The sequence below is a fragment of the Ischnura elegans genome, chromosome 2, assembly GCF_921293095.1.
Source record: "Ischnura elegans chromosome 2, ioIscEleg1.1, whole genome shotgun sequence".
Classification (NCBI taxonomy): Eukaryota; Metazoa; Arthropoda; class Insecta; order Odonata; family Coenagrionidae; genus Ischnura; species Ischnura elegans.
In genome coordinates, this window is record NC_060247.1 from 141,227,856 (window position 1) to 141,249,284 (window position 21,429).

General features: G+C 38.3%; 1 protein-coding gene across 1 annotated transcript in view; it reads right to left on the bottom strand.

Moving 5' to 3' along the window:
- Window positions 1–21,429, bottom strand: part of LOC124154709 — a 96,156-nt gene that overhangs the window by 65,776 nt on the left and 8,951 nt on the right. The window contains exons 6-7 of the mRNA XM_046528591.1: window positions 20,084–20,562; window positions 4,435–4,655 (exon numbers count right to left, since the gene is read on the bottom strand). Coding sequence (XP_046384547.1) covers window positions 4,435–4,655; window positions 20,084–20,562 — 700 coding nt within the window. The remainder of the gene's footprint in view (window positions 1–4,434; window positions 4,656–20,083; window positions 20,563–21,429) is intronic.

Genomic DNA, 21,429 nt, shown 5'->3' on the forward strand with positions numbered 1-21,429 from the left:
CATGCAAAGCATATTTTCGTCAATCATTGTGCCAATGCACAACCGACGAAGTCATTTTTCTACGCACTTAATTAGTTTATTTACGTGATCATTCTATTATTTTGGTATTTTCCACTGAAAATTCAAAAATTAACTGATAAAACAGTATCGCGGTTATTTAATGCCTCAAATGTTTCCATTGGTGTATGTTTATCGTTTCTGTACGTTAAGCAGCAGTGAAGTGAAATAATGCATTACATTTGTTTCTACAGGCGATTACGGCGGAAGGTTGAATAACGTTCCCGCCTTAGAAGACTTTTTCTATCAGATAATGTAATATCTTCATCATCTACGGTAAAAAGTTTGCTAAGCTTGAAAAATGATGTGATTAAAATTGCAGTTGTTGAAAAAAGTTTCTTTTTACCTGTTACGCTCGCGACGTATTTGAAATAATACGCCGAGTTTACCATGGCACTGCAAACGAGAGTTAGTTGTTCTGCGAGTTCTTCCAGCGGCCACCAGGGGATGCTCGGCTACCCACGTGACAAAAGAGAGCGCCAGTACGACTCCGACCACTGACACGAATAGTTCACCCTTGTAAATCCGCAGCGGAGAATAAATACGTCCATCTGGACAATTCACGCTGAGTATCATTGCTTCGTACATCCTACATCATTGCTAAGGTGCACTATACCTACCTTTAGAGGCATCATTGCAAGAAATACCTCATACTGCAAGGGTTTTGTCTGGGAGTTGTATGTAACAAAGTTCCGTTTCGTGTATGTTATATGACGCGGGGAATACTTCTAAAGATACTTATGATCGGAGTCCTTACTTCCACGACTTCGGGTTTACACCACAGGCATCACCAGCAATTATGAGGGGAGATAATGCTTTGGTGCTTTGCATTAGTATAATCAACCTTCCGCACTCTTAAAATTCTCGATTCGCAATCTATCCCTGAAATACTCCACTTTAGGCTTAGGCGTAGCCTCTTTCTCAGAAGTTCCCGCAGAATTGAGTGGGCAAAACCACCCGAACAAAGCTCCTTATAACTCTTCATCGTCTGCATTCCTTGGGCGCTTTTGTTTTTTTTTTAATTTTGCAGAGCGAATAGGAAGATAAATTAATTTCGAAACTCTCATATTACTCCTTTATTTTTATTTTCTCGCTTAGACGTGTTTGGTGTTTTTTTGGCCATGGTGGCTGCCATCGAATGCTTTCTATTCACGCAACTCACGGACGTGCGGGTATGCTGCCGACTGCTTTCTGCTGCCCGAGGAACAAAAGAAGATGAAGCATTCGCGAATGCTAATGCCACAATATTTTCACCAAAATTAACTACTTATTTATCGAACGACAGTTTACCACATAAATTTGAGACTGAGAACTCCATTAATTTCATTTCTAACAGATCGCTAGCAATTGCAGAGGTTAAGGAGTCTTGATGAAAGTCTTCCGGCGGTGAAACCCTCGCTATGGCGAGAGCCAACACCAAAAGGGTCTCGTAAAAACGAATTTTTTAACACGCTTATTATAGGGTCAATTGACGGTGCATCGGCTATCTCTCGTTATATCGGGGGTGTCGCTATAGCCCGTACTCGCTTTAACGAGGTTCCACTGTATAATTATTTTCTGCGTGTTTATTGTTTCCTAAAATTTTTAGTTTAATTTTGAAAATTTCAAACTTATGTAAAAGTTCAGTTTTCGGTGCAAAAATTTTGAAAAAATCAGGATGGTAGAATGTAATAGTATAAACATTTTTAAATCAAGAAAATGATTTTACAAAAATAAAAACTGGAGATAAGGTTAAAAAAACTAAAAATCGTGTTTCAATTTTTTTTTGGGTTAATTTCCATTGCTAAGGCCTGTAACTTTGGGGGAAAACACAATTTTTGATGCACTTTAAAGTGTATATTTTTATTTTTCAAAATATTGGGGGCACTTTTCTTCATCTTAACCTGTTAGACCCTTTTCTTGTCTTTTCAATATCCCGTACTTATAGTTGCGCTGCGGATTACCTTCAGAGTCACGTGTATGATACAAGTAATTAAATTATGCACAGAAAAAAGAGCACATTTGTTTGATTTTAACAAGAGAAGAATTTCGCTGAATCCAGGCGGTTGCCAGAATCCCAGCACTTCCTCAATCATTACAGACCATTTATGAAAAAACTAAATAATATGTTACTGTAATAAATCCTTAGAACAATTGCATATACCAGGGATAGCTGGATGGAAAACAAATTGCTGAAAGATGGCTCTAAAATGACAATAGCATCAAACCATTTCCAAGAAATTGCGCATTGACCTTTCCGTGACTCTGAAGAGTGTCAGTTACCCCAAATTAAGTTAATGTTGTATAATTCTTTTATTTTTTCCCTTTGATATTTTTTGATACTTTTTGTGCCCCTTTACATTTACCATGGGCAGTTTTGGAAAAAAAGGAGGAGAACTATTTTCGGATAAATAAGGTATGTCTACATTAAAACTCGGGTTAGAAGCAGCTAATGTTATTGCTTGCTTCTTTTCCAGAAGACGCCTCATCAATTCCCAAAGCGAGTTCCATCCTGGATGAGCCAGGGTCCCGCATATGCAGTCATTGAAGTCGCCAACGAGACCCACAGTTTTCTTTTACTATTATTTTGGTGAAAATTTTGACCTTTTTTCAACTTAGACGCATACCTGCGGAGCCATCGTTCGGCATAGAGAAACAAAATTGACGTCAGGGGAAGCCCGCATTCTTGTAGTCTTTGAATCAGTGATGATCTTTCCGATGAGTGGAACGGTTCGGGAGCAGTAGTTGAATGCATGACAGAAGGTACCCCTAAAGTATTTTATTTCCAGCCTTTTTCAATTTTTAAAAAAGTGGTTTTGAGGGTGAAACCAGGAGTTTTCAGATTTTTCCCCCGATCATTATCAGTACCCCAGTTGAACGATATCTATTCACCACTCTCATCTGCAAATTTGATGTAGTTCGTGCACTTGCCTAAAACAGCGCCACATTTGAAATTTTGGGCAGACTTGAATTCTTCGTACATTCGTATCTCTGAAAGTTCATAAATCAAATGTTTGTAGGAAAAGGACTTATTGTACGGCCAATTTACGAGTAGTAATGAGTGGGTCACCATGATTCCACAGGAATGAAGCTCATTATATGATGTTGCATTGATACTAAAGTATCTCCAACTGAATAAACAACCATAATTGATGCTCTTGGGCAGCAGGGTAGCCAGGAGTTTCGTTAGGGGGGGGAGGGTCCAAAAGCAGGGTGGAAAATTTTTGTAAAACAGGGTATGAAGAAGAGGGTTTAAAACTAATTTTAATTCTTTTCATTATATTGATGGTTTGATGCGTAACTTTGTGAAAGGGAATCATTATGTAAAATGAAAGAGAAAAACTTTTGTGCTTTCACATGAAATACATATTCATTCACACATTTACATGACCATGGTTTCAACGTATGACGATGATGACCTGATGAACGTCACCTAATGATTACATCTTACGTTGAAACCATGGTCGTGTAAATGTGGGAATAGATAAATATTTCATGTGAAAGCACAAAGTTTCTCCTTTTTCACTTTTCATAATCGAAAAAACTTCATTTGTAAAAGAAATATTTTGTAAATTCATTATTTTTCAATATTGTTTTTCTTTTATGAAGGAAAGAAATTTTGTTTTTATATTTAGGGGGGGTCTGGACCCCACAAAACTGCCCCCTCACCACACCATTGCTCTTGAGCACAGTGCACAAGGAGAAATGAAACTTAGCTCAGTGATTAAAACGTAGCTTAGTGTATATCCACCTAAAAGACGTTGCTTGTATGTGGAACCTCATAATAAAGATCTTTTTGTAACCGAGAGAACTGGGATTGATGTTTGTAATTTAGTAATATGTTAAGAAAGTTCTGTAGTAACGTTTATTTTACTATAGATTGTATTAGCCTTTTCGTCGGGACCTACGACTTGCTTCGTATAAAAAATGAGAACTTTGTAATTAGGTTGTATGCACCAACGAGAGTCTTATTTAATTAGAAATATGAGTCAATATGACATTAAGTTTAGCTAGCAATCCACTGACTATGATAATTTATGTCAATAACCTTTCTTATTTAGAAAAGGATTTCTGCCTGTCATGCATTTTTGAAATCATTTGAATTAGTCCTATTCAAACATAACCCACCCAATTGGGTCTAAATAAATTGCTTTTTTATATGTAACTCATCTTGATCACAAGTCACCTCACTAGGGTACTAAAGTGGACCACCATGTCCATTTTTAATCTGAGAAACAGTTACGCAACCGAGGATTTTTGTTTAGAGTTTCACTGTGTTTTTGAACCCGGGACCCACAGAACAGCAGCCCTCTAGTCGAACAACATCCTCTCACAAAGATATTGCTTCACAGGAAATGCTTTTTACAAGAGAATTATTGAATTTTACACACAACTTACTTGCATTTCCTCTCTCTTCTTGGAAAACTGATAAATTTCTTTCACCACTGGACTCAACACTGGTTCAATGTACGACTCCAGGCTGAAGAGAGCAGAGGGACCGGTTGAACGGGGAATTATAAGGCCCGGCATCCAAAGCCCCACACCCAATGCAGCCGCAGACTGAAGGCCGTAGCGAACCGAGTCTTCATCGTGGTCATAATTCAACAAACACCATAAACCTGAAACAAGAAATTCTTCCAAAGATGACATACAATACATAAATCCCAGGAATGCAAAAAAAAACAATTTTACAAAAAAAAATTATCAAATACACCCATGTCTCGTATAGCACAATTTCGATTAGCGCAATTTCGATATAGCGCAAATTCGTTCCTCGGGGAAACATTGCAACGCAGTGTAGCCTAATCAAAAATTTTAAACGCTCTCGTGATAAAACGTGAACTTGCGCTAAGTACACACGTAATTTCTATCAATTTACGCATATTAATATTATTTCTTGCCTCAAATCTTCTTTTTTGTTTATATTAGAGATGTGCGAATAGTATCCGCGAATACTCGAATACCTCGAATAATAGAAAGTATTCGATATTCGAGGTTTCGAATAGTTATGCGAAAAGTACCGTCTCGAATACCTCGAATACTTTGAATTTCGCGTCATACACTGTCGCACGCACGTCGTTGGTAGTTGAATTGGAAAAATGTAGAGAACTATAGTCATTTAATGCTCGCAGCGCCGTTTTACGCAAGTTGACAAAGTACATCAAATTCGTGGATTTTAGCGGTGAAAAGAGTTCTACGAGGGGAACCGAAAATGGTCGGGTGAAAAAATCCGAAAATCCCCGATTCCCCCCACCAGGAGAACCTCAGTGCCGTGGGATAGCAACCTTAGGGCATTTCCCACGATCCGCTATCCCCCTCCATTCAGCACTCGCCTCACCCACTCTGAAGCTTTCCTCTTCTCCAAAATCAAACAAAAGGTCCCAGCTCGCACAGGGATCGCATTACGAAGACCCCTGCTTCGAAAAAAATGTCGAGTTACGAGTACAATAAAAACGTGTTTCACGCCCTCCCCCCTTTTCTCACCCACTGACCTTTTTCTGGCTACCTGCTTATAAGTTCCCCATTTCTGGAGGTCAACTGCTGTGTGAGTACCGTGGGATACTGAAATTAGCGCATTTCCCAAGATCCGGTATCCCTCTCCATTCAGCGCTAGCCCGCCCCCCTCTGAGGCTTCCCTCTTCTTAGAAATAAAAAAAAAGGTCACAGCTCGCGCAGGGATCATATTACGAAGACCTTAGCTTCGAAAAAATACCAAGTTACACGAGAACAATAGAAACGTGTTTCGGGCCCTCCCTTTTCTCCCCCACTGACCTTTTTTTTCCTACCAGCTTCGAAGTTCCCCATTTCTGTGGAGGTCAACCGCTGCATGAGTCATCTATTAGCACAAAAGGTGTCTAAGAATGACTTTCGTCAATTGATGTTACACCTTTATTGAATTGAAATATTAGTAATGTGCGCGTAATTTCAAAAAGAATAAGACCAAACACGACGTATTTCTGAGTTTATTTAAGCATTTTACGCAAAGAAATAAATATCAAAATACGACGGAGGCTCAGCATTCTGGCGAAACTCGATATGAGCAGCAGAGCTTCTCGGAAGTTGATGCGGTATTTTTTTCCGAAAACATGTATCAAGTTTCAATTTATGAGTGGTGCTATAAATCTTTATTGTTACAGTCCCAGACTAAGGGATATTTTCTCAGAATATTTGGTTTCTCCCTGATAGCAATTCCAATTCATCTTCTTATCTCGTTAGAACTCCCAAAGATGGACTGAAAATAATTGAAGAAAATCCGGTGGAAAAGAGCTTGTATTTTGCAAAATGCCTCAGATTGTCAGCTAGCACTTGGCAGCAGGAGTGGGGGTTAAGCGATGTTAGTTGAATTAATTATATGCCCAATTGTTTCCATAAAATTAAAATATTCATTAATCAGCTAAATTCCTGTTCGAATCATTTAAAGGAAATCAAAATTACTCCCCAAAATCTTGTGTTGCCTGCTTCATAGGCAACCGAGTCAAACATTCCAGAATTCATCATTTAGTATTCGAGGTATTCGAATATTCGAGCAATGATTTAATATTCGAATTCGATATTCGAATTCGAGAAATCTGCTATTCGACCCATCTCTAGTTTATATATTAATCGAAATTCATTGCTGTGCAATTGCCTAAAGTATTACTCGTCATTGGGTCCAGATAGCCGGCCTACCGAAGATTTATCTCGTCTCCTTAACAGAATGATAATAAATAATTTAGATCGTTAATTAAGCGTGGGGCTAGTGGAAATGAGTTTTTTTTCAGCAATACGGTTTGAGACGTATTTTTGCTTCGTTGGTTACCGGGCGATTGACTTCCAGGTAGAGGGTCTACGCTAAAGCCTTCAAGGTCATCGGTATTCACGGGGGAGAAATGGAGCGGTGGCCGAGTTGCGCATGAATAGCATCAACACATAAAAGGGTCCGCTATAGAGTCTCAAACACAAAAAAAACGAGGAATTCTGTCTCCAAAAACCTAACCTTCAACTCCCTCCCAATACCAATGGATAAATCACACAAATTCTTAGGGATACACTTCGATCAAAAACTCACATGGAACACACACGTACAGCAGGCCCTTAAATCAGCCAATGCAGCAAGAGCCTCCATGGCTTCATTATTAAATTCTCGCTCGCAAATCTCGCGACGAGACAAGGTTACTCTATACAAAAGTATTATCAGACCAAGGCTGCTGTACGGGTGCGAAGTATTCGGCAATACTTCCCTACAGAACAGGAAACGCTTAGAACAGTACCAAAATAAAACCTTGCGCTACATCACAAACCAATCCCGACTTGTTCCAATGAAAGAAATCAGAAACGCACACAGAGTACCAACTATTCACGAGTTCATTCAGTCGCAAGCTGTAAGACTAAAGAACTCTCTTCCACGAAACACGCTTACAAAAGATCTCTGGAATAATCCAGCACCAAGAAAACGCTTCAAAAGCTACAGACTCACACAAGAAATTCTAACTCGCTGAAAACCGAGTTCTTTCCTATCATCTTTCGCTCTAACTTAATTTTAAATATTATGTAAAGTAAAACAATTGCAAATAAAATCAACCACTTTATGAGAGAGCAATCAGCTAAATCAGCCGGTTGTTAATTAAATGTTAAAAAAAAACAAATTGTATTGGAAAACTCAAAACTCTAATACATACAGGATTACTTGACAAAAAAATATAACAAAAATTCAATAAAACTAATAAAAAAAAAATTAAAAACACAGAAAAGAGGCAAAAGCCCACAAAAAAATATAAATAAAATTTATCAAAAAAGAGGCAGTTGCCCACAAAAAAATAAACAAAATACAAAAAGAGGCCCGAGCCCACAAAAAAATTAAATAACAAAAGAAATGAAGTAATCCTCTCAGAAAAAAAAAAGCATACGCATTCAAAACCTATTATTTAGTATTAGATTGCAGTGGACCGTCATTTGGTCACCTGCCGGCGCCATGTAAAGCCGATTAGTTTTTAAGTTTAATTTTAGAAAAATAAAACCTTAGGGAAATTCATCATCATGTAACTAATTTTAATTCTTCCTAATTTTAAGAGTGCAATGCACACGCTCACTAGAAGACTTACTTTTCTTTTCTTCTTCACTTACACTGGAAAGGTAAATACTGGTCCCTTACACGCTTGAAAAGTCATGTCCCCTATATCGAGATTATTCTCCAAAGCTAATTAAGTGCCAAGGGCACGCTCAAAAATGCTGAAAATGTGGTCTGAAGACGCACAGAGGCAGCAAGCTAAATGCAAGGGCAAAAAGCCCAGTCAATGAGGGAACGGAACGGAACGTCTCAAACACAATGGCTTCGTTCCCTCCCCGCAGTCATAGCCCTTCTGCGTCTCAGGAATACAGTTCAGCAGAAGAAGGTGATTTAGATAGAGCCATACAGAGTAAAAACCAAGAGAATATGGCAAAAAATAGGAATGCGTGTAGAAAAATCAAGAATTTATCAAGAAAAACCATAAACCTAGAAGAGGACTTGAGAGAGGTCAATTGCTTTGAAAATGGAGAGCGTCAAAGCGATATTGCGTGGAAGTTTAAACTCACGATGCCTTATTTTGAATAAAGATGAAGCTAAAATATCAGTGACCTCAGCCGCACCAACTTCAACCAAGCGGTCTACACATACGGAAAGTTCATGGTGAATCAGTACAAAAAGACGAGAGTGGTAATCGCTCCGAGACATTTAGTGAAAGCGGTTGGTTCCAGAATTTAAACGGCAAGCAGGTATTTTCAGTGCGGCGATATCAGGTGAATCTGCAAGTGTTGATAGCGCAGCCACCACAACATTTTCTGATGAACTCCAAGCTGTTATTGAAAGTGGCTCCTTTCCCCCTCAACTAGATCTAGTGTTGACGAGACGATATTCTTTTGGAAAAGAATGCATTCTCGTTCATTCATTTTCAGGGAAGGAAAACCTGGGTCAGGTTTCAAGGCATTTAAAGACTGTTTCACGTAGCTGCTAATGACTCGGAGGACTTCAAATTAAAATGATTTATCATTCATAAACTCCGCTAGCTATGAAATGGCATTTAAAGTAGCATTTTCCTGTCATTTCGATGAGCGACAAAAGGGCCTGGGTGACACAATAGTTGTTTTTAGACTAGTTTGAAAAATCAGCAACTGCCGGCAACGCATTACGATCCCCTGAGATAGTAGATGTTAGCCCACCCGCACGACAGGACGGAATTTCGAAAGCACGTAAGAATTTTTTTTAACGTGAATAAAAGTCTTTGAATGCGTGAATACTATCTTTAAAGATGTTTTAAACTATAAATATTTATAGAAATAATGTTTTCTAAGGCTTTTTATGGGAATATAGATGTTTTAGAGGAAATTCAATACCAAAGACCTATGCTACCAGGAACGCATCCCTATCTTCCCTATGTTAAAACGCTCTCGTATAACGCAAATTCGTATAGCGCAAAGACCCCAAGGAAAGCATCCCTTGCGCTATACGAGACATGGGTGTACTTCCAGGAAGAAACAAAAGATAAAATTCCTTCACACACTAAATGAATCTGTTCATTGGAGCAGGTATATCCAGTAGGGTGGGCCAAAAAAAGGTTTTTTTTTCCTGATCAAATTTGCCCTATGCGGGAAAGTTGCGAAAAATCAGGCTGATTTCAGAATCAAACGGTTATGAAGACTAATTTTAAGAAAATATGGAATAATGGATATAATTAAAAAGTGGATACATGTTTATAATTTACAAAAATGAAAGTTGAAGTTTATTTAACAGAATCTATGGTTCAAACAATGTCTATGAATAAACAACAAAATTAGAGTATAGACCACCCGCACAACACAACTCATTTTTGCCGAGGTAGAGCATCATTTCAAATACTCCATTTTGGGGGGTAAATTGCAGATAATATAATATTTATCACGACGCCACGCCATATATATATACAACCACGAAGCGGTGAAACCCAGAAAATGCAGCCTACATTACCAGCGCACTGCGGAAGCCTTCGCATTAATATTTATTTCGATTGAATTACATTTTTTAATTACAGACTTCCGTTGAGGCACTGGCTAAATATGCTTGACGGCTTGACTGTTGGCCCTAAAGATTACTCAGGCCCGATTGGCCAATCTTCGAGCAAATGTGACAATCTACCACTTGCCAATTAAAAAAAAAGTCCCACAATTCCTATCATCAATACTGATGAATTAAGTAGTGAATAAAAATACCTATATGATGTGGCACGGGCTGTTTCTAGCGAAGAATGCCCTGAGAATATTTCATCGAGAAGTCCGTGAAAAATGGTTCAATCCAGATGGATCACTATAGCAAATCGAATTCTTCAATTGCATCGTTTATATACAGTAAACTCCCTTTGCTTTGGCCCACAAGAGTAACCAATAGATGGCACCCCCGCCGAAATCATGGTGAATCTAAGCGTCCTGGTAGCGCAACTGGTAGAGCACCTGGCCGGCAACCAGGAGGTTCTGGGTTCGAGTCCCAGTCAGGCCGCATTTTTACCCTCTGATTTCTGGCTTTTTCCATCTACCACAGCACCGTTGTCCTTGTCCTTTTTCTATTCCATGTTCCTATCCCTTTCTTTCCTTACCTGTGAATTTATGTGCATATTTGCGCTTAAGGCGTCGTGTGAATGAATGAAGTAGTGTATCGGCCATATTGGCTTATTTCACTTGGGCTCTGCATGCCCCGAAACGCATGTTCCTGTCTCTTTCCTGCTATCGTGTGAGTGTGTATCTTTCCTTTCATCCTTGTGTCCTCGTCCATTCCTTCTGCTGGTGAGTGGTGAGCTGCCCCAGTGCCATCTATTGGTTACTCTTGTGGGCCAAAGCAAAGGGAGTTTACTGTGTATAAACCCCCGCGGAAATCATGGTAAATTTAAGCGTCCTGGTAGCGCAACTGGTAGAGCACCTGGCCGGCAACCAGGAGGTTCTGGGTTCGAGTCCCAGTTAGGCCGCATTTTTACCCTCTGATTTCTGGCTTTTTCCATCTACCACAGCACCATTGTCCTCGTCCTTTTTCTATTCCATGTTCCTATCCCTTTCTTTCCTTCCCCCCTCATTCTCTCCTTGACTGATGAAGCGGCTACAACCGCGAAAGTCTCTCAGTTTTATTTTTCGTGTGAGTGTTTCCTTTTTTTATTTTGTGTCTATTTTTAGTGACTGTGTTTTTAAACATTCGTATTATGTGCTACGTTGCATCGCATTTCTGCAAAACATTGAATATATATATATATACTAGCTGACCCGGCGAACTTCGTACCGCCTAACAATCAATGAACTTACAGTTTACTTACACCATTTATAAATCAAGAGCGGTTGCATCGTTTTTAATCATTTTTAATTTATTATAATAAAATAAGGATACAAATTCAATAAAACTACGCAAATGAGTACCAAAATTGCTTGTCAGAAAGACATTTTCTTTATTGAATCTACATAGGGTGGATCGGAGCACGTTTACGCGAATTTTTTTCAACAAATTTTCTTACGTTTTAGCTTAAGATATTTTGGGCATTGTGGTTTAATAAAGCAATTCATGAAATAAAAATTATACGCATTCAGTTGTTGGCTATTTCCGTTATTTGCTGTAAAAAAAATGTTTTTAGGTCTAAGTCTGTTGCATACACTTGGCCCATTCAGGGGGGAGGTTGACACAACCCCAGACCCACGCTTGACTGATGCTCAAAATCGTGCAAGAAAAGCCCCTATGAGGCAGCATTCGCATTAAATGACTTAAGGCGCGCCAGTTTTAGTATCTCTGTTTGGAAAAAATGCACTGCGTAAACGTACTGCATGCGTAAACGCATCACGGTGAGCCCTACACACTCGGGTTTAATGTCTTGCGTCAAGCACCTTCTGATAAACAACAGTTTTTGTTTTGTTATCAGGCGCAAGATGAAGCGGATGAAGCTAAATAAATATAGTGAAGCAAAGCAGTGACGCAGCGAGGGGAGGTTTTGGGAGATAAACTCCCCCCCCAAGAGCTTAGAGAATTTTTCAATGAAAGATTTTGTTATTAATATTAGGGGGACGGATGACAAACAAACAAAACATATTGAACTATTCACACCGACGCAAAACCCACTATTTTGAACCATTTATCTTAAAAAATGTCTGAGGGAAGTGCCCCCACACTTCCCGCTTACCTTAGCGAGTTTTCTATACCCTACAGACCCGTGGTATTAGCTGCGCCCAAAACTCCCTATCCTAGCTACGCACTTGAAGCGAAGGAAGAAATACAGAGGATGGTTTATCGACTCGTAAACATAGCACGTTAAATTGACCATGAGAAAATCATGGGTTTTCATTAGTACATGAGCACAAACAACACAAAAACTGAAACACTGACCATGCGATTTGTTAATCGTTATCACGAATGCAACACAAATTGGAAATTGAATACTTTTAAGCTCAAAAGGGCATATGAGTTGAGATCATGGAATCTACGGAATAAGGACTTCCTCACCTTTGAATTTTCCTTTGAGTAAAGTTGCGTGAATCACATTCATTACCAATTATTTTAATCGCCAAACACGTTCCGTTGGATAGTTATGGTTGGTTTAGGCTTCGAAAGATCATGAGCACAGAAACTACATTTTTCTGTAAATCGTGCCTTGGTAAGTCAGATACGTCCAAGGACTTAAAATATTCAGATAGATAGTTGGTGATTTCGTCTTCGTTTGTTACACATTTAAAAGATTCGAATCCATGCAGAGTACGAACTATTTGAATTTACCTCCTTTTAGTCATCCACATCTTCGTTCTTGCTCGCTAAATCAACCATCTTTGATTCTTTTGGTGATCAATCATATTCTGGAACTCTTTGTTGATGAGCTCACTGAAACTAATTTGCAATCATTCCAAGAAAATGAGTTAAAACTACTCGATTCCTCGACAGGAACACGGACATTACCGTTTGTCAACAATTGCTTGGAGATTTGTTTACAAACACGGTAGTGAAGTGTCAACTCGAGCTGGGCCACGGCTGGGCTTACAATCAGCTCGAATTAAATTTTAAAAATGTAATTTCAATTTAATTAATATTTTGAATATATTTAGTAATTAAAATGTTATATTGTTACTAAATTCAGTTATTAAAGTGGTAAAAACAAAACAAATTATTTAATTTGTAGTTTTGACCGACTTATCAATTGTTGTGTTACTATAACTCCTAAAAGCATGCCCATAGGAAAGAGATGAATTTTTTTTTGTGAAATTATCCTTTTTTTAATGGCCTATATGTTAACCCCGCCTGAGACGAATCCAAAGAACCAAATCTCATTGAAATCGGTGCAGCCGTTCTCGAGTTATAAGTGTTCTTACTAACACAATTTTCGACTTTCTTTTATATATATAGATATATTTATATATATATATTTATATATATATATTAATATGTGGCCGATCGAGGCGAACGAACAAAAATTGTACTACTAAAACATAGACACACGTAAAAAAAAAGGGACACTCACAAATAAACGTTCAGACGTTTCAGCGGATTGATCCGCTATCCTCAATGCTGCATTGAGGATAGCGGATCAATCCGCTGAAACGTCTGAACGTTTATTTGTGAGTGTCCCTTTTTTTTACGTGTGTCTATGTTTTAGTAGTACAATTTTTGTTCGTTCGCCTCGATCGGCCACATATTTATATTATCGCTTAGTGCGCTTTCATCAAGATTTTATATATATATATTTATACATATATATATATATTTATACATATATATTTATATATATATATTTATACATACTTCGAAAGGTTCCTCGGCGAGGTAAATATCATAAAAAACCCTAGGGTGGGCAGTATCAGAACACACAATAAAGAATAGAAACTCACACTCACAAAATAACTAAATTTTCGGTGGCATTACCACCTTCCTCGGAGTTAGGTAAAAGACTGTAGGTAGAGGGTAAAGGATAGCTGAGGGAAGGGGAAATAGAGGGGAGGTAGGGTCCAAAGAGGGGGGGAAAAGAAGTGGGTTGAGGTAATTAAGGGATTAGCGGTGGATGTTTAAGCCGGGAGGAAGAAATGCTTTGAATAGCCAAATGTAGCTTAATTCAATAGAATTAAGTTTGAGTGGGTGGTCTGTGGGGGGAAGGGAGGCTAAAACTGAAACATTGTAGCAATCATTGAATTGACGCTGATGAGTGGCCGCATGTTTCGCCACTGGGAAGGATGCAAAGTCAGAGGAAGAGCATGAATTACTCTGTGAAAGAGTCAGTCAAACAAAAGCATCTTTCATATCATCACTATGTAATTAAAATATAATAGCTAAATTTCAAAACAGAACATTCCTGAAAAGTGATGTTACATGATAGGTATTACTTTAGAATACTAACACTCATGTTTAAATTTAAAATAAAAGTATCTCCTTTAATATCTATCTTTTATTGATAATATCTTATCATTATCAATAATGTCTCACAAATTTAGTCTCCTTTTACAGACTTTAAATTTTTGCTCAGATATAAAAGCATCTTCACTCTGTCAGCTGACAGAGTGAAGATGCTTTGCTTTCTAGGATATCCTAGGATAAAGCCTGTTGCATTTTACATCACATATTTTTCCTGCAGAACTAAATGTCTTTCCCTGAACACAGTGGATGGCGGTATGGCAAGAAACCTCATCGCTAATACTTTCAGCCTTGGGTAGGAGATACAAGTCTTTCAGTATTTCCCAGGGAAGGAATTTGGTGGTGCATTCATCTATGATAAATAAGCTCCACTTCAGCTTCAACAGTGTTTGCTTTGGTGACTTTGGGTACTTTTCCAAATGCATCACTGTATCTTGACTATACACCCATGTCTCGTATAGCGCAATTTCGATTAGCGCAATTTCGATATAGCGCAAATTCGTTCCTCGGGGAAACATTGCAACGCAGTGTAGCCTAATCAAAAATCTTAAACGCTCTCGTGATAAAACGTGAACTTGCGCTAAGTACACACGAAATTTCTATCATTTTACGCATATTAATATTATTGATTGCCTCAAATCTTCTTTTTAGTATATATATTAATCGAAATCCATTGCTGCGCAATGGCCAAAAGTATTACTCGTCATTGGGTCCAGATGGCCGGCCTACCGAAGTAATTTATCTCGTTTCCTTAACAGAATGAGTTAATTTAGATCATTAAGTAAGCGTGGGGCTAGTGGAAATGATTTTTTTTTCAGCAATACGGTTTGAGACGTATCTTTGCCGTCATAGGTTATCGGGCGATTGACTTCCAGGCAGAGGGTCTACGCTAAAGCCTTCAAGGTCATCGGTATTCACGGGGGAGAAAAGGAGCTGTGGCCGAGTGGCGCATGAATAGCATCAACACACAAAAGGGTCCGCTATAGTCTCACAATGGCTTCCTTCCCTCCCCGCAGCCGCAGGCCTTCTACGTCTCAGGAATACAGTTCAGCAGTGGAAGGTGATATAGATAGAGCCATACAGAGTAAAAACCAAGAGAATATGGCAAAAAAATAGGAATGCGTGTAGAAAAATCAAGAATTTATCAAGAAAAACTATAAACCTAGAAGAGGAATTGAAAGAGGTCAATTGCTTTGAAAATGGAGAGCGTCAAAGCGATATTGCGCAGAAGTTTAAACGCACGATGCCTTATTCTGAATAAAGACGAAGTTAAAACATAAGTGACCTCAGCCGCACCAACTTCAACCAAGCGGTCTACACATACGGAAAATTAATAGTGAATCAGGACAAAAAGACGAGAGTGGTAATCGCTCCGAGACATTTAGTGAAAGCTCCGGTTGGTTCCAGAATTTAAACGGCAAGCAGGTATTTTCAGTGCGGCGATATCAGGTGAATCTGCAAGTGTTGATAGCGCAGTCACCGCAGCATTTTCTGATGAACTCCAAGCTGTGATTGAAAGTGGCTCCTTTCCCCCTCAACCAGTTTTTAGTGTTGACGAGACGATATTGTTTTGGAAAAGAATGCAATCTCGTTCATTCATTTTCAGGGAAGGAAAACCTGGGTCAGGTTTCAAGGCATTTAAAGACTGTTTCACGTAGCTGCTGATGACTCGGATGACTTCAAATTAAAATTATTTATCATTCTTTAACTCCGCTAGCTATGAAATGGCATTCAAAGTAGCATTTTCCTGTCATTTCGATGAGCGACAAAAGGGCCTGGGTGACACAATAGTTGTTTTTAGACAAGTTTAAAAAATCGTCAACTGCCGGTAACGCATTACGATCCCCTGAGATAGCAGATGTTAGCCTACCCGCACGACAGGAGGGAATTTCAAAAGCACGTAAGAATTTTTTTTAACGTGAATAAAAGTCTTTGAATGCGGGCATACTATCTTTAAAGATGTTTTAAACTATAAACATTAATATAAATAATGTTTTCTAAGGCCAATTATGGGAATATAGATGTTTTAGAGGAAATTCAATACCCAAGACCTATGCTACCAGGAACGCATCCCTATCTTCCCAATGTTAAAACGCTCTCGTATAGCGCAAATTCGTATAGCGCAAAGACCCCAAGGAACGCATCCCTTGCGCTATACGAGACATGGGTGTATACCTGTCACAGGCTCCCTAGTCTGCATTTGCTCCTTTGGAATATAAAAGGGATTTCCAAGTAGCACTTTTTGATCTCGAGTCGAGTTGAAAATTACTCGCAAGTATCGAGTCAAGTATGATAATTTCTGAACCAGGCAATACAGCAATGCATACTACAATATATTCTACTCCAATTTTCTATGATGAATGTCTAGCCTAATGTAAGAAGGAAAATATAATTAGGATCGTGCCCTATAATGAGCCCTGAGTATAGTAATTTTCACAGTTATAATAAAGATTACATACTAAGTATATGAATCATGTAATATTTGGCCCTTTCAAATTCTCAAGCAGAAAATCCAATTATTCTACATGCTCAGCCAGCAGGTTTTGACATCTTCATGTAACAGTATTACTGCCTGCAGAAAATTGGCTTTTGCTACACACTTGTGTGACTGGGCAAGTACTTTCCTACCATAATTGCAAGATTTTGGAGACTCTGGAAATTTATTAAAAATAATATCAACGATTTATTTGGACCTTGAATCTTCATGGAATTCAAATGGATGAAGCGAACGAACTATATAGAACTAAACTTGAGTTTTGTGGAGCCAAAAAAATTCTATACTTCGCACGTCATTTAATCAGGGTTAAAGTCTCTTGCTTTTTTAAGTTCAAGAAAGAAACTAAACGCTACAAATGAATATCACATCGGACGGATGCAGTAATAAAAAAGGCTAAAAGATGCCTTGTGATATGAAAACTCCCCCTTCCGCACGACTCACCTCGGCGAAGGTGGAAAGGGAAAAAGGGTATCAGTTGTTGCCTTTCGTGGAAACAGTTCATTTTTCTCTCTCTTAAGCATGCTGACTTAATTTCTTCATTTTACTTCAATACCCGAGCCATATTTCTTATGCGTGGGATGGTTCCGAAAAATATCCAATCCTTCGTATTTTCTTTCGAGTAATGCGCTAAATGGCCTATTCGATCTATACATAATCCTTTTTAACATCCTCAGTTTAGTGTTTTCAGTCAATTAAGACGATTATCCATGCTTTATATGACGATTTTCAAGACTAATGTTTTAAAAAACTTGAAAAATCGGCCTCAGTTACCGAGCCTCAGAGGTCCGCGGCGTGTAGGTCAGCCTTGACGCGCGATTAAAAAATCGCTATAATTTCCTTCGTCGCAAACTTTTTTCCAAGATTTCTACTTATTAATCTTTAAAAATCTCTACTTTATATTGTGGTTCAAATTTTCTGAGTTATAGTTTTCGTAAACGAAAGATAATATCTACTTTATGTCAAATTTCACGTGAAAAACGGGTCGGCCATTTTGCGTTGTAAAACCAGACAGTTGAGAGCCAAAATCTTCAAAAGTCATTGAAAATATAGGGAAAGCACCAGGTCAAAGGAATATTGCGTTTCTTTATTCCATTAAACTCATACCAATGCAAAACCACCTGGATAAATTCAAAGATTTTTTGAGGAAAACGATATCTCGCGTGGCATTGAAAAATGGGTCATGTTTGGGCCACTGTATCTCACAAAAGGGTCGTATTTATGTAAAAAGGCATAGTAATCTATATCTGGTAATAATTTATGAGTATTTACACTAAGTTTCAAGTCTCTATCCCCAAAAAGGTCATTTTGGACTTCATTCCAGCTTTTTCCGATTTCGGACCAGTGGGCGCCGGGTAGGAAGACGATCGGCCGCTGCGGCTGCCGTAAAGGTATTCGGCGCCCATGTCGACAACTATAGTGTATTCGGCAAGCTGAAACTACCAGGCCAAGGCATTAGGATGACTTATCGGCTTTAAAAACTGCATTATAAAACGAGTTTCATGATAGCGCTTCCTGTCGGCAGATCGCTGGACCTACTATACTCGAAAGCTCTATAACCTTTACTCGACTCGACATTCGTAATGCTACTCGAAACGCTCGAGTCGAGTACCAACTACTCGACTCGACTTGAATTTTCGAGTACTCGCACATCCCAGGAGGATATGTGTTTTGTTATCACGATTACGAGGCGCGAAAATTCAAATTACTTTTGGGAACGCGGTCGTATATTTTGAGTTTGAAGTACTACTGGAATCGGAATCGATTTTTCACCTAGGCAAGTACTCGTTTTCGATTCCGGTTCTTGGCCGAGAATCGAGGAATCGAAGAATCGAGGAATCGAACCGACCCATCACTAATATTTATATATGTAATATAGAACAGAATAGAATACACAAAAAATTTTGACATATTTTTCTTTTCTTTTTAAATGTCAAAATTTTTTGTGTATTCTATTCTGTTCTTATACATATATATGCGCATACTTTAAATTATATTACTGTATAAAAAATGCGATCGTAACATTTTTATGTAAAAATATTGTATATCGTTGTCATATTTGTATTTTATATTGTTCATGTTTTCTCTTTCATAGCCCTGAGGATAATTTTAAATAAATCGAAACGTTGTCTATAACTTGTTTTACATTGACCTAAACTCCAAGAAATATCATAAAATGTATTAAACAAGGTCAAGAATAGAAGAGGAAAAATAATATCGATACCTCCACTGCACAAACGCTCAACAATCAACCACTGAATAAAATCCGCTCATTTAGGAGCCCAATAATACAAATGCGCACAGCTTGCAGTGGCCGAAGCACAAACGCTCAACTCCGGAGCTTGGAGAATTGGAGGTGAGTGTTAATGCTAAGGCTACTGCCAACAAAGCGCATAGATATTGTCGGGCTCCTAGATGAGCGGATTTGATTCGGTGGGCGATTGTTGAGCATTTGTGCAATGGATGTATCGATATGATATTGTCAGAGTAATTGATGTGCTCACACATCCGTGTCCTTTGAAAGGGTGGTTGGGGGGATACGGGTGAAACTCGATGGTAGCCACTTCCTCATGGTGAGTTCTGGGTAGTTTCTTCACGAAACTAGCAGAGAGCTACTTAGTGAAATGCTTGGTGTTCAGGTTCTGCTCTTTCTCAGCCTTGGCTGAATTTCTAGTTGAAAATAGCTCCACAGGTACATTATTTGTCATTGGATTGATGTTAACTTAAAATAATTTACCTTATTATTACTTTTTGAGGGATTATTTACTACCACATGAAGACTTATTTACTAAAAAATGTAATTCAATCGAAATAAATATTATATTATCATTTTAACTCAACCTCAGCGAGCTTAGTGGCTTCGTGGTTCTTTTTGTCCCTTGGGACCCTTAGAACACATTGTCACCCAGTTCCTTGAGTAAACAATCCACTCCTTTACTTTGGGTACTTTTACGTGATACACTTGATTTAGAGGGAAGGTAAAATACTTATTGCACAGAAATATCCATTCAGGCATCAGGAAACTTGACATTCAAGATTTAAAATTGTGTGATAAATAAAGCAGGATTCCTGACTTAACCTTTCATGAATTTTGTGATTGATTTACGTAGGGGTCAAAATAAAATGAGCTCCTCTTGAGTAGAAAGGATGGCCAAAAATGTGCTTGCATATGCGTATACACGCACTAAAGTGCAATCACTTACCTTCAACAGATTCACCGTTCATATAGCACATTGTGGGCAAATGCAGAGAGAATCCTGGATGTCCTCCTGTCCATGTGATGATCGACACCAATCTCTTGCGCTCCGCCTCTGTCTCGGCCAGAAGGACCACTTCATCTCGGTATGTACGAATTGGAACTGGAAGCCAACTCAGAACACGTCCCAAACTCTCTATACCCTCTATTTTTTCTGTGATGAACTCCTCCTTGTCATATCGAAGTAGCATTGGCTGCTCACCGGCCACTGCCATAAATGCACTAAATCCTACATGGAATGAAACAATAGTGGACAGCCCCGAGGCCTCTATTTGTTGGAAGTTGACAAATTTGTGCTGATTGAAATCAAACTGGTACAGGAGGATTACTTCCCTGACTGGCTGTGAAATTCCTAGGAAGGCAGTTTCTTCTACATTTACCACTGCTATGCTGGATGCTTCACCCACAATCAGCTTCTGAATAAGCCTGAGATGGATAAAAATTAAAATTGTCAAAAGAATGTTACAAAGACTGATGCAATTGATCTCATGATACAGAAACTTATACTATAATTATAATCCCGAATAAAATCTAATTAAGTAAATCTAAAAGAGTTCCTCATTTTTTTACAGTTTCTTGGCACCTGTTCTCAGCCATAATTCTTAATCCAGTGTTTCATTCCCATTGCTTTCTCAACAAAAGCTGTTCATGAACCGTCCAATGAAAATGAAAAAAAAATCCTCAGATTTTCAGGTTTTCAATGGGACTTGCTTCGTTTTCAAAGGTATTTTTCACTCAAATTAGAAAATGGTAGGTAGAAACTATTGATCACACACAGGAAAATATTACAAGTCAAATTTCCAGTTCCCTTGGGCTGTATTTAAATGCATGCAAGGCAACAGAATAATTAAGCATTTGCAATATGAAATGAACATTTAAAGAATGAGGATAACATTATTCTTAATTTAAGATTGATTAACCATTGAAGAATCTTCAAAAATTAGTCAAGTTTTTCCATCGCTGACCAATGTCTGCAATGCAAGAGCAAAAGTCCTAGTAGACTTGAAACATTCCTTGTCAACAGGTAAATAAAATTCCATTTTACAAAGGGGATTCTAATTGAAATCATAGCCTCGCATTGAAATGCAAATATATTGGTGCTTTTGCATCAGTTTTTATTTTTTATAAAGATCACAAAGAACATCGAATGAGTGTGTACTCATGGACGGATAATCCGCAACACGGATAAAACGCAGCCCAGATAATCTGCTGTAGTTGAAATTCACAATAAAATTTAAACATGTTTTTTGCCAGGAAAACCTCTGAATTCACCCCATTAGGCTAATTTAAAAT